This window comes from Thalassophryne amazonica, chromosome 1 (assembly GCF_902500255.1).
Source record: "Thalassophryne amazonica chromosome 1, fThaAma1.1, whole genome shotgun sequence".
Taxonomy (NCBI): Eukaryota; Metazoa; Chordata; class Actinopteri; order Batrachoidiformes; family Batrachoididae; genus Thalassophryne; species Thalassophryne amazonica.
Window position 1 is genome coordinate 174,966,083 of NC_047103.1, and position 14,008 is coordinate 174,980,090.

General features: G+C 43.6%; 1 protein-coding gene across 1 annotated transcript in view; it reads left to right on the forward strand.

Moving 5' to 3' along the window:
- The first annotated feature begins 1,026 nt into the window (after window positions 1-1,026).
- The window catches only part of cavin2b (caveolae associated protein 2b), a 33,975-nt gene continuing 20,993 nt past the window's right edge, over window positions 1,027-14,008 (forward strand). Inside the window, 2 exon segments of the mRNA XM_034179887.1 lie at window positions 1,027-1,381; window positions 8,614-8,754. Of these exon segments, the coding sequence (XP_034035778.1) occupies window positions 1,127-1,381; window positions 8,614-8,754 (396 nt within the window). The 5' untranslated portion in view covers window positions 1,027-1,126.

The following is a 14,008-nucleotide window of genomic DNA, read 5'->3' on the forward strand; positions in this document are numbered from 1 at the left end:
TGCTGAAACGAAGGTGACAACAGAGTCTGGGCAGACGTTTGTTACCTGAAGGAACCGCTGCCCAGACGCTGAAGAAGAAGAAGAGGTTAACCCTGATCTTATTTCCAGAAGGACCCATGGCACGTGTCACTCCTCCCCAGCACTCCCACTGAATGTGCCAGTTGGGAGTGTGACTGATATCGGGAATCGAATCAGGAATTGTCTGGGCAGAGGTTTCTTACCTAAAGGAAGGAGTTTTTCTTTTCTTTTTTTTTTTTACCTCTGCCCAGATGCCGTTGTCTTCTTCAGGGAGGTGGAGGCATAATGGTTTGCACATGATTTAAGAAGTTTACTTTGTCATCTGATTGGTTAATAATCACATTATTCCCTTTTTTTGGTTTGGGTGTAGAAAGTCAGACTCTATTAATTACTTTGCTGAGTAGGCAATGTTAAAAAATAACCAAGTTAGATTACTAGTTACTTTATTAGTTACATTCAGCAGCTGCCGACATGTTGACCGCAGCGGCAAATGAAGTAACTGCATAAAGTAACTAATAAAGTAACCTTTCAAAGTAACTGTGGCAACACTGCAGAACCCAGAGCAGTTTCCCCTGAACTTGTCACAGGTTCAGAGGAAACTGTTTGTGCACATTGTGTTGTTCTGATTTATTCTGTTCTTTGAGCCTGAAGCAGGATTTTCTTTCCATGGAAAGTGGGAGAAAGACGTCGACACAAAGAGGGGAAGGAGAAGAGAGGGAGGTTTTCCTTCCAGATGACTTCACCCTCAAAACATGAGAGAGAGAGAGAGAGAGAGAGACTCACTGTAGAGTAAAAACAAGTCCCTGTCATCGCCATGGGAACAGGCTCCTCCTCTTTGGGTGTGGAAGAGCAAATATTTCAACCTCAGGCTGGAGGGGGGAGCCAGAGAGAGAGAGAGAGAGAGAGAGAGAGAGAGAGAGAGAGAGCGAAAGAGAGAGACAGAGAGAGAGAGAGAGAGAGAGAAAGAGAGAGAGACAGAGAGAGAGAGAGAGGGAGGGAGGGGTGAGACAGTGAGGGAGGGGTGGGAGCAGTTGTGAGCCACCGCTCAGCAAACAAGTTGCGGGTTGAAAACTTTTAGGTGTGTCTGGTTTGGAACACAGAGTTCCTGATGTGTGAGGACGGTGTGCAGGCAGACAGGATCATGGTCAGCACCGAGAGCCATCAGAGTCAGGACCTGATCGTCCCTCAGTCCAGTCTGGACCACAACCAGCCAGACAGTCCCGCCTTTCCTGAAGATCTGTCTCCGGGCTTCGACCCAGAAAAGATGAGCCAGGGTCCTGTGAACGCCATCACGGTCCTGACTTTACTGGACAAGCTGGTCAACATGCTGGACGCCGTGCAGGAGAACCAGCACAAGATGGAGGTTGGTGTCTGACATGTTTTACGAGAAAACCGCTTCAAAGTCCAGCTGTGAGGCCTGTCAGGGTTCACGTCTCCAACTAAGAAACGGCAGCTCAAAGGATCTAAAGCTGAACGATGTTGCTTCTATTTATTGCCAGAATATAAAGGTATTTGCTGCAAAAATAAGATGAATCGTTTCCCACAAATACTGAAGCATCAAGTCATCAGAGGGCGGATTCATTTTGGGGGGGGGGGTCTCCACACCCTACAATTCAACCGGACAAGTAAATACACATATTTCCTACCAATCAATCACAAACGCTTTGCTGATCAATATAGGTTTTAGATAATTCATCTTGGCTTCTTGGTTGCTGAGATATGTATATAAAAAAAGGGGGAGGGGAGGGTGGGACCATTGACCTTTGACCTTTAATGAAACAACTCCAAAATCTAATCAGATTCACACTGACAGATTCTTTATTGTCATTGTAACAGGTGGTGAGGCGTAAATATAAACCTGAGTAACCACACACACACTTAAATGGTCTTAAAAGACTGAAAAGAAAATTAAGATAAAATTTAACAGAATGAAATAGGTCCGTTAAAAAAACAAGTACTTAGCGACAAAACTGTGGATATTTCACAGTGGCAGTGGATATTACACACGCACACACACGCACACACACACACACACACACACACACACACACACACACACACACACACACACACACACACACACCAGTGGAAACAATACTCTGCTAAAACTGTCAGTGTGGAACTTTGCACAGAACTTAATTTGCATCTGTAGCCCCACCCACTCTGTCCATCAGGGTGGTCAATTTCAATTTTTAAATTTATTTTCATTTATATAGTGTCTATGTCTACGTTCTATCACTGTTGTCGCGGCTGTCCTGTTCTTTGCTGTGGTGTGTTGGGGCAATAGTGTCTCTGCCAGAAACTGCAAGAAGCTGGATAAGCTGGTTAAGAGGGTGCAGTCAGTGATCGGGGGATCACTGGACACTGTGGGGGCAGCTGCAGAGAGATGTAGGAGGCGGAAGGTGCAGGCAATCCTCAATAACAGACACCATCTGCATGAGACTCTGTCCATCCAGAGGAGTAACAGATCTGAGCACTTCCTGTCCATTCAGTGTAGGACAGAGCGCTTCAGGATCCTTCATTCCTGCTGCTATTCGAGCCCACAGTGACTATCGCTGATTTAGCTGTCTGTGTGTGTGTGTGTGTGGGGGGGGGGGGGGTTATGTTACGGTTTGTTTGTTTTTTTACTATTGTTATATATTTATTGTCTTTCTGTCTTTTAAAACCGGATTTGCTACTGTACGACAACTGAATTTCTCCATGAGGGGATTAATAAAGTATCTATCTATCTATCTATCTATCTATCTATCTATCTATCTATCTATCTATCTATCTATCTATCTATCTATCTATCTATCTATCTATCTATCTATCTATCTATCTATCTATCTATCTATCTATCTATCTATCTATCTATCTATCTATCTATCTATCTATCTATCTATCTATCACAACAGAGTTGCCTCAAAGCGCATCACACAGGTAAGGTCTAACCTTACCAACCCCCAGAGCAACAGTGGTAAGGAAAAACTCCCTCTGAGGAAGAAACCTCAAGCAGACCAGACTCAAAGGGGTGACCCTCTGCTTGGGCCATGATACAAACATAAATTACAGAACAATTCACAGAACAGTTATACAGGAAAAGGTGTTGGTGCACAGGACAGGAGGATTGCCAGCACAAATACAACTCCCATCTCTGGATGGAGCTGCACCTTAAACAGAGAGAAGAAAAAACAGAATCAGGCATCAGAAAGACAACAAATACAGTATAATTTGTCAGCATTAAACAACAAGAAAAACAGAGAAATACTAAGGTGATCACCGGCCACTAGCCCTAAACTTCACTAAAAGACCCAGAATTTAGGTAAAGTTGAGGCCGCGACACGCTCCAATTACTAATAAAATGAATTAAAAGAGTAAAAAGCATAAAACAAAACTGTACCAGTATGCTAGCCATATGAAAGGGAAAATAAGTGCATCTTAAGTCTGGACTTGAAAGTCTCCACAGAATCTGACTGTTTTATTGATGCAGAGAGATCATTCCACAGAACAGGGGCACGATAAGAGAAAACTCTGTGACCCACAGACTTCTTATTCACCTTAGGGACACAAAGTAGTCCTGCACCCTGAGAACGTAAAGCCCGGGCCGGTACGTAAGGTTTAATTAGGTCAGCTAAGTAGGGAGGTGCCAGTCTGTGAACAATCTTATAGACTAGTAGCAGAACCTTAAAATCTGATCTCACTGGGACAGGAAGCCAGTGAAGAGACGCCAAAATGGGCGTAATGTTTGTACTTTCTGCTTCATGTCAAAAGTCTGGCTGCAGCATTTTGAACCAATTGGAGAGCCCTAATGCTAGACTGCGGTAAAGCAGAAAATAGAACATTGCAGTAGTCCAACTGAGAAGAAATAAACACATGAATCAGGGTCTCAGCATCAGCCACAGACAGGATGGGATGAATCTTCACTATATTTCGCAGGTGGAAGAAAGCAGTCCTAGTAATATTTCTAATATGGAGGTCAAAGGACAACAAAGGATCAAAAATTACCCCAAGGTTCCTCACTTTGTCAGTGTGATCAGATGATCATGTTTGCAATCAATACAAGCAGAGCGTACAGGCAGATCCAGAAGTATTTTGACAGCATTTTAAGATGAGATGTTCTTGTTGGCTTTCAGCTTTAATTAAAAAACATTACATTTACCATTTAGAAATTCGACACTTTTATCCACAGTACCTCATAAAGCCCATAAATAACACTGGGATTGTTTTCTTTAGGACAGTCAGGACATGAACACATGAAGATTTTCTGTCAATCTTTAAGAAGTACAGACAGTGTGGTACTGTACTATACAGCACATCTAAGGGAGTGGACAGCAGGCTCGAGCGTGTGACAGGCGAGCTTTACAAAGATGAGCCATGTGAATACACGATTTTATAAATCCAGTGAAAAGAATGAATAGTTCTTCCTTTGCTCGTACACACAGTTTTAGTGGAGTTTTGGCTCAGGTCAGCTGGGGTCAGGTCAGTTCAAGTCTGGCAGCATGTGTTGTTGCTGCATTCACCACACTGTAGTACCACCCAGGCACACTGCTGATCACTATCCATCTATCTGCTGCAGCCAGGTGAAGCATCACTGTGCCCATGACCTTCTCCAGTCTGATGGCCTCAATGCTGAGGCACCTGTGTCCTGGATCATGTCCAGAGAAGCACACCACAAGGACTAAATGTGGTGTCTGATGTTCCCTCACAGTGTCAGTGATGCTCCTTATCTGAGTCTCACTAAGTAACAAAGTCATTTCAGCAGGACCCAAAAATCCTCCACAGAGTCCAGGTGCCTCATGTACAAAAACTTGCATCGATTTCCTACTGAAACATGACATACACCAAAACCCAGAAACTGGTGTAAGCATAGGAATATTCAGCTGTATCAAAGTGTGCATATGCATGGATCCAAGCATGTTCTGCTTTTGTACATCCCACTGAACATGGAATTGAGCGCACATGCACCCAAGACTGGCCACACCCATATTTAAATATGTAAATCCATGTAAATCGGCCCTTTGAGCTGGGATTCTCCATGTCGTCACAGCAGTCAGCATGAACACAGAAAAGAAATCACACGGCGTGAGCTACAGATGACTGGGAATTACGTGGAGACGTGCAGGTATAGTTTATTTACCCTGTCAGACTGCTCGCTCATCACTCCACCAACACCGCCTGGGTAAAAAATACAGAACCTGCCTCTTTCATACAGTATGAGGCGAGTGCCCCCCTGCTGGTCTCAGACACCACATGACCTTTGACCTCATGACACCAAAAACTCTTCTGAGATGTCTCTCAAAGGCAGAGGACCCAGAGACAGCAACGTCACTGCTGAGATCACTGAACGTCTCTCCAGCTTCAACACTTTGAAGACATACAGGGACACTTCTGATGGACAAGTCCAGGACGTCACTGGAAGTCGAGACGCTCTGATTCCTCTGTCAGCTTCTCAAGTGTGGCAATCAGAGAATCATTTGACAATCATCACAACATCAGTCACAAAGTCGAGGTCAGTAAACCTTTCCTCTCCACAGCTTGACCCAACAGCCAGTCCATGAACATACTCAACAGTGAAACTACCAGAACACACCCCTGAGGAACACTGGTTTTCATTGTGAAATATTCAGAGACTCCGCCCCCCTCTGCAGAACCCTGTACATGCTGGATATGATGTCCAGCACCTTGTTGGTATCCCTTGAATTCTCAGGATGTCCCAGAGGGCAGACTGAGGAACTGAATCAACAGCTTTGTGAGAATCCTCACATTTTCACGCCAAATCCATCACATGCTGACTTTAGGTCAGTGCCCGTTCACGTCACGTACTGATGTGCGGGGAAACCTCATTTCTCTCTGACAGACATCTGCTTCATTTCCACATCTTCAGGGAACATTCCTCAGTCTCTGGGTGATGGTCAGTATTTCCCCCTGTAGCGGCTTGTTCTGCATTGTGTTTGTGATTTTGACTCCTCCCACTCGCTCCCCTCGGGAAGAGAAGTCACGATCTCCTCCATGGGAGGTGGACTCTCTCACCAGAAGGCTAAAAGCATATGAGCTGTTGCAGGGGAAGTTTATGGACTGGTATTGTACAGCGACTCCTGCTGGCCTAAATGATGTTACTGGGCAACGCAACTTGTCATATACGAGGTCTGTTAGAAAAGTATCCGACCTTTTTATTTTTTTCAAAAACCATATGGATTTGAATCACGTGTGATTGCATCAGCCAAACTTGAACCTTCGTGTGCATGCGTGAGTTTTTTCACGCCTGTTGGTTGCGTCATTCGCCTGTGAGCAGGCTTTGAGTGAGGTGTGGTCCAGCCCTCTCTTCAGAATTTTATTGCGAATAAATGTCTGAACGATTTGAAGCTTTGCTGCATCAATTTTTTCCAGAAACTGTGAGAGACCTCCAGGTGGACACCATTCAGAAGATTCAGATGGCTTTCAGGGACGATTTTATGGGGATTACACAGATTAAGGAGTGATCCAGACGGTTTAAAGACCGCCCACAGCGTCTGAGAGCGCAGCGCACTCCGAGCGCTGATGGACAGGCTGAAACAACCAGATCATTTCCAACGTGAAGGCTTTGTTGATCCGGGACGTCGTCTGACTACCACAGAAATGGCAGAAGGCGTGGACATCAGCACTTTTTTGGCACATTCCACTGTTACAGGAGTTTTTGTCATGGAAAAAGAAGTGGATGGATGCACCACGGAGCCGCTCATGGCGCGGGACAAAACCACCTCCGTGTTGGTCTCACAGGACGGCTTTCAGATGGCTTTCAGTGGCTTTTCAGTCGTGTGACTATCCGAGAAATTGTGGATGAGCTGGACATGCCAGAACATGTCCTGTGAGGCTTCATCACGGCGTTACTTTGCGCCATGCGGCTTCGTCCCGACGCGCGGAATTCCTCCGCACATCTGTCTCAATGTGCCGAAAAAGTGCTGATGTCCACGTCTTCTGCAATTTCTGTGGTAGTCAGACGACGTCCCGGATGAACACAGCGTTCAGTTTGGAAATGAACGGCACATTCCACTGTTAAAGGAGTTTTTGTCATGGAAAGAGGAGTGGAGGAATTCGCGCGTCAGGACGGAGCCGTATGGCGCACAGCAACGTAAAGCATCGTATTGACATTCATTAAAAACAAACCTTTTGTTATGTTGGGACGCAGGTTAGAGGAGCAAACCAGCGTCTGACAAGGACCCAGCGCTAAAGAAACAGAGAGCGGTTCCAAAGAACATAACAGATTTATTTCAAGTGCAAATATAAACAAAAAGTGAATTAACAGCCTGGCGGGGTGGAGGACGACGCGCTCTTCCTAGCGCCCAAGGGATTGGAGCCCGACAGTTCTGGACCCAGAAATTCCCGCCGGCACCCCCCAGGTGGTTAATGAATCGGACAGCGCCTGTTAAGGATGAGAGGCGAGATAAGTCAACACTGTTCACACAAATACTGTTTAGGGTTCACACCATCAGCAAACACATTCAGGTTCTAATTCAGACTCAAATTACAGAAACAGCTCTCACAGCCCGTGTAGGACCATCAATCCGCACGCCACAGCTGTGAAGAGCGAATTTACACAATTATCAGAGTAGCTCAAATATAGCTGCGTACAAAACGCCAAATTACTATTGTTAATTACTCAAAGTCATTCACAGCTTTAGTTACCTCTGAAGTGTGCTGATGGAGCATGTCCCTCACCCATCTCCTTAACAGGCACGGTGCGTCAAACCTGGAGCGATCCTCAGCGTCACAATGTTAGACAAACGATCGTCACACAGCAGCAACAAGGTTGAGTCCCCAGCACCTTACACAGAGCAGTCATGGCTTAAATGTAGTACATCATTAGGATATCTACTTCAGCTGGAAGTCCTTTGGAACTGCACGTGAACTGCTGATCAGGTGCATCCTCTTCAGCTGGTAGTCCTCTAGATCTGCACATGAACTGCTCATCAGGTGCATGGGGTTGGCATGATGACAGTGGAGGGTGAGAGATGCTTCATCCATCATCACAGCCTCAGACACGCCCCCCACAAACCACCCGAAGTATACACAAAACACACAAACAGTATCTTGGCCAGCCAAACCCCCCCCCCCCAACACACAACACCTTTTGCATTAAAATATGATGAGTTGTGAGTGAGAATGTGTAACCATGCTGCGTTCAGGGCCAACAAAACATAAGAAACACGTTTTTAAAAAGACAAGCCGAGTTACGTGATGTAGGCGTTACAACTACGGCAGCTGAGAAGAGCCACAAGACATGATTTTAAATATGTGTTTAATACTTCAAAATGCAGTACTCTTAATCTTAAAGTCACTGATTTTGCTGTCCACAGGAGCAAAAAACACACGTTTTACCAATAACAATATTCATGGTGAAAACTTCATTATAATGATGAAATGACTCAGGTGAGTGCGCCGCCTTTTTAATCACATGGGGTTTACACATCGGTGCTGATCGGTCACGATTCAGACAAACCCACCAACCAAGAGACCTCAAAGTCCACTGGACAACGTCATTACAAAAACAAACTGAGGCAAAGCATGGACCTGCAGGCAATGGAGGGTGTGGTCAGATGGAGTCAGGCTGACATTTGATTGGTTATTGGGTTTCAGGTGCATCAAGAAGCAATGGAGGGTGTGGTCAGAGGGATCCAGGCTGATATGACCAAACTGTCAAAGAGCCACAGTCATACGTCCAACACCGTCAGCAAACTCCTGGACAAAAGCCGCAAGCTATCTGTCACCATGAAGGAGGTAACAACACGTGAGATTTTTTTCCCTCAGCTTTATGAAACTTGTTTTGAGTTTAATATGTATATGTCGTGGACATGAAAGAGTGAAGCTGGTCATCATCTCACCATGTCATTCAGGTCCTTCAGACTTTATTTTCAGTAAATGCTTCAGGGGAGCGTTAGCAGCCTTTCAGCTTCTGGAGGGGCTCTGCCCCCCAGACCCCCCAGCTTTTTAAGCATTTTTCTTTTTTGCTTTTCAGCTGACCCCCCTAATTACAGCCCTCTTAACCTCCTGACACTTTAAGCTTTTTTTTTAATGTAGATGTTAATTAATATTCAAAGTTTTCAGCTAGTTGACAGTAGGGCTGTACAATATGGACAAATTATCATATCTCAATATTGTGATGTAAATGTCACTTATATACCTGCTGTCCATAATCTTGAGCCTCTTAGGTGGGTAGGGAGAGTTCTCATGGGATAAAAAAGCTTTTCAACCGACCATCCCTGGTTCTCAAGACCAGGAACCTCAGTGGAAATACTCTCTGTTTTAAAAAAATATATATATTTAGGTGCACTTTAGTAAACACTGGTAGAGTTCCACTTTAGATTTGGAATGTATAATAGAAGATATACCTTACTGAATTGTCATATCAATATGATATACGATATGACTATGATTTGACACAAAGTGCAGCAACAGTGAAAATTAAACCTTCTTAAACCAAACAGTAATAATATCACACTCATTTTACACTCATCATAAGGTTAGGATACTGTGTCCTCCAAAAGGATTGGAACACTTGGAATTTCACACATTTTAATTTGTTTATGCCATTTTAAATACAAGAAATACAAAAAAAAAAAAAATGTAAATATCTAAAATTATCTTCCTCAAACTCAAACTGAAAGCAAATCTCTAAAACTTGATAAAATCTGTAAATAATAATCAGTTTTATTGGCAGTTTTCTTCAGACAAGTCGGGGGATGGAAACATGAACATTATGTCTTGGACTTTATTAACATCAATTATGAAGAAATACAAACGTTTCTTTCACCAAAACATCAAATCTAGTCTTTCATCTCAAATGTACTTTCTGTCAAATTGTAGCTGAACTTTCAGGTCTTCTTTTGAAGAAAATCCTCCTCTACACCACTTCATCAGGAAGCTGGATTTTAGATTTTTAATTCATTTATATCAAGTTGGTGAGATTTGCTTTCAGTTTGAGTTAAGGAAGATAATTTTAGAAAAAAAAATGTATTTGAAATGGAATAAACAAATTAAAATGTGTGAAATACCAAGTGTTCCAGTACTTTTGAGGAGCAGCATCTTACATCTAATATATAGTGCAGCAGATAAGAGAATATTTAGAGTAGAATCCTGCAAATGGAGATATAAACATCACATTCAGCACAAATAATCCATAGACATTAACTCTTTAAAAAAACCTGATTGGCCACTTGAATCTTCAATCGGCAGCCAGGTAGGGGTCAACTGAAGAATCACGCAGGGGTCAAAATCAGGGTTGGACAACTTGTTCCAGAAAGGGCCAAGAGGGTGCAGGTTTTCTTTGCAGCCACTGACTCCACCAGGTGATTTGACTGATTAATATCACTTTGAGCAGATGGAATCAGTTAATCAGTGAAATCACCTGGTGGAATCAGTGGCTGGTGACAAAGGTCAGTTTCAGTTTGTACAGGGGTCAAAAGTTAAAGTTGCTCCATTTATTTTGCTCCAGCTGTATTTGTGCTGAATTTGATGCTTGTATCACCATTTGAAGAATTGTTTCAGTTATCTGCTGCACTAATAAGCCAACAGAGCATGAACCAGCTGCTGTCTGTTAGCTTAAACGTGTGTATAAGGCAACCCGAATTAAAGGAGAAATGCTGCTTTTAACAACCTGGACCTCATTTCTGTCATAAAATACGGTCGTTTACTCACCAATATAAGTCTGGTGTGATTAGAAGTCCATAGTTCAAATGACGTGTTCAGTTCAAATCTGAAGCAAACATTTTTCTTCTTCTACTCAGGTGGGTTAGAACTTTTTGTGGTACACAGCACCAACTACTGGACAGGAGGAACCTAGCAGTCAATGTGACTCACTGATTTCAAAATGCAGCTCTTTCAACCAGATGTGTAGGGCTATGACATGTCATTCATCTGTGTCCAATCAGATTTCAGGAGAGTCCAGTGAAACCCCGGCCTCCGCTCTAGATCCACCCATGCCAGGAAGTGTTTGACATTTGAACATTTCCTGTTTCACTGTGACTGAAAAGTTGGCACTTCCTGTTTGAGTGTGAGCTTACCACTGAGTTCCCACGAAATTCCATGGGGTCTCGTCTGTCAATCCAGGAAGTGTTTGACATTTGAACATTTCCTGTTTTACTGTGGATTTGAAAATTGGCACTTCCTGTTTAGGACACCCCGTACCATGAGTGAGCTTCGCGCCGCTGCACAACACTTCACTCATAATATGTATATGTCAGGGCCATGAATGAGCGAAGCTCTTCAGCATCTCACAGGTCACCTTCAGACTTTTTTTCAGTAAATGCTCCTGGAGAGCATTAGCATAGTTAAAAATCATCCAACTATGGCCCTTTTAACATCCACCCCCCAATTTAAGCATTTTCTTTATTTGCATCTCATATGTCTGGATAAAGTCCTCAACATGTAATTTAGGTCCTTCAGACTTTTTTTCAGTAAATGCTTCTGGAGAACATTGCATAGCGAAAAATATTCAAACTTTTCAGCTAGTTGACAGCAGGGCTGCACTATAGGTACAGTCGGGCCTACGTCACTTCTGCGTAGTTACTGTCGCCATTTTGGGTCGCCGCTGAGAACAAACTGTAGGCACACTCACAACCATTGTTGATATAGTCGTCTTTACTGCTGTTTATTCTCAAAGGCCTGCCGATTTGATCATGCCAAATGGTGTAGGTATGGTTGGACATCCGGGTCCCTGATGTGCGCGCACATAGCAACACGCATAGTGACCAGCGAGCCACTGAAAACAAACTGCTGTCGTGCTCATTTCCTACTTGACGTCGATCATGCTCGCATCATTCTGCCACATTTTTTTCTACTTAATATACGCCAGTTTTCACAGAGAATGCTACGATCGTGTGCTCCAGTAATAGTGCTTCAAAGGCTGTGGAACGCCACGGCTGCAGCCAAAGCAGAAATGTGAAGGGTCTCGACCAGCCACGCCCCAGGCCAATGAGGGCCAAAGTCAAAGCTTTGTTTTGGCTCACCTCCTGCAGCTGCCTCTCTTGGTGAACCTGCTACAGCAGTAACCTCACCCAGAGAGTTCCTGCCTCCAGCTGACCTGAGTGACCATGAGGACTCGCCTTGTCCAACGTCACATGATTACGTTAAGATGGAACAGGTGTCCTAAAAGGAAGAGTTGGAACGCCTGAGAGCGGAGAACTCACAGCTGAAGACAGAATGCGTTCCTGCGAGCCGAGCGGAATGAGGAGAGAAGCAGAATGTGGCGCTTTGGGAGCTTGAAAAAAACGCACTAGTTGATCATTTAAGTTATCGTGGTTGGTACAGCTGACTGCAACACATGATCGTGGCATTCTCTGTGGTGTATATTAAGTAGAAAAAGCCACGACAGAGCGCTGCGAGCACAATGGACATCAAGTAGGAAATGAGCGCGACAGCAGTTTGTTTTCAGCGGCTTGCTGATTACTATGTGCATGTGCATCAGGGACCCGGATGTCCGACCGTACCTATATGGCCAAATTAGCTGAACTTTCATGTCTCCATCAGGAACCTGTATCTTATATCTTTAATTAAATTTATACCAAGTTGAAGAGATTTGCTATCACTTTGACATTAAGGAAGATAATTTTAGACATCAGGAAATGGCTGTTTACTTACCAATATAACTAGGTTCAGACGATGTGTTCAGCTCACTGCTCTACGAGGTCTGTCCAAAAAGTATCGTACCTTTTTATTTTTTTCAAAAACCATATGGATTTGAGTCACGTATGATTATATCAGACAAACTTGAACCTTTGTGCGCATGCGTGAGTTTTTTTCACGCCTGTCGGTTGCGTCATTTGCCTGTGGGCAGGCTTTGAGTGAGCACTGGTCCACCCCTCCCGTCGGATTTCTTTTGTCTGAGAACTTGCTGAGAGCCTGCCGCTTTGCTCCATGAAATTTTTTTCAGAAACTGTTAGAGACAGCCAGTTGGAAACCATTCGAAAGATTCAGATGGATTTCGGTGAAGATTCTGTCGGCGTCACGCGGATTATGGACTCTCATTGGTCCCACTGATCTGTTTTTATTACTGGATCGCTCATCGGTCCACTGATCTGTATATATTACTGGATCTCTCATTGGTCCCACTGATCTGTTTTTATTACTGGATCGCTCATCGGTCCACTGATCTGTATATATTACTGGATCTCTCATTGGTCCCACTGATCTGTTTTTATTACTGGATCGCTCATCGGTCCACTGATCTGTATATATTACTGGATCGCTCATTGGTCCCACTGATCTGTTTTTATTACTGGATCGCTCATCGGTCCACTGATCTGTATATATTACTGGATCTCTCATCGGTCCACTGATCTGTATATATTACTGGATCTCTCATCGGTCCACTGATCTGTATATATTACTGGATCTCTCATCGGTCCACTGATCTGTATATATTACTGGATCTCTCATTGGTCCACTGATCTGTATATATTACTGGATCTCTCATTGGTCCACTGATCTGTATATATTACTGGATCTCTCATTGGTCCACTGATCTGTATATATTACTGGATCGCTCATCGGTCCACTGATCTGTATATATTACTGGATCTCTCATTGGTCCACTGATCTGTATATATTACTGGATCTCTCATTGGTCCACTGATCTGTATATATTACTGGATCGCTCATCGGTCCACTGATCTGTATATATTACTGGATCTCTCATTGGTCCACTGATCTGTATATATTACTGGATCTCTCATCGGTCCACTGATCTGTATATATTACTGGATCTCTCATTGGTCCACTGATCTGTATATATTACTGGATCTCTCATTGGTCCCACTGATCTGTATATATTACTGGATCTCTCATTGGTCCACTGATCTGTATATATTACTGGATCTCTCATTGGTCCCACTGATCTGTATATATTACTGGATCACTCATTGGTCCCACTGATCTGTATATATTACTGGATCACTCATCTGTCCCACTGATCTGTATATATTACTGGATCTCTCATTGGTCCACTGATCTGTATATATTACTGGATCTCTCATTG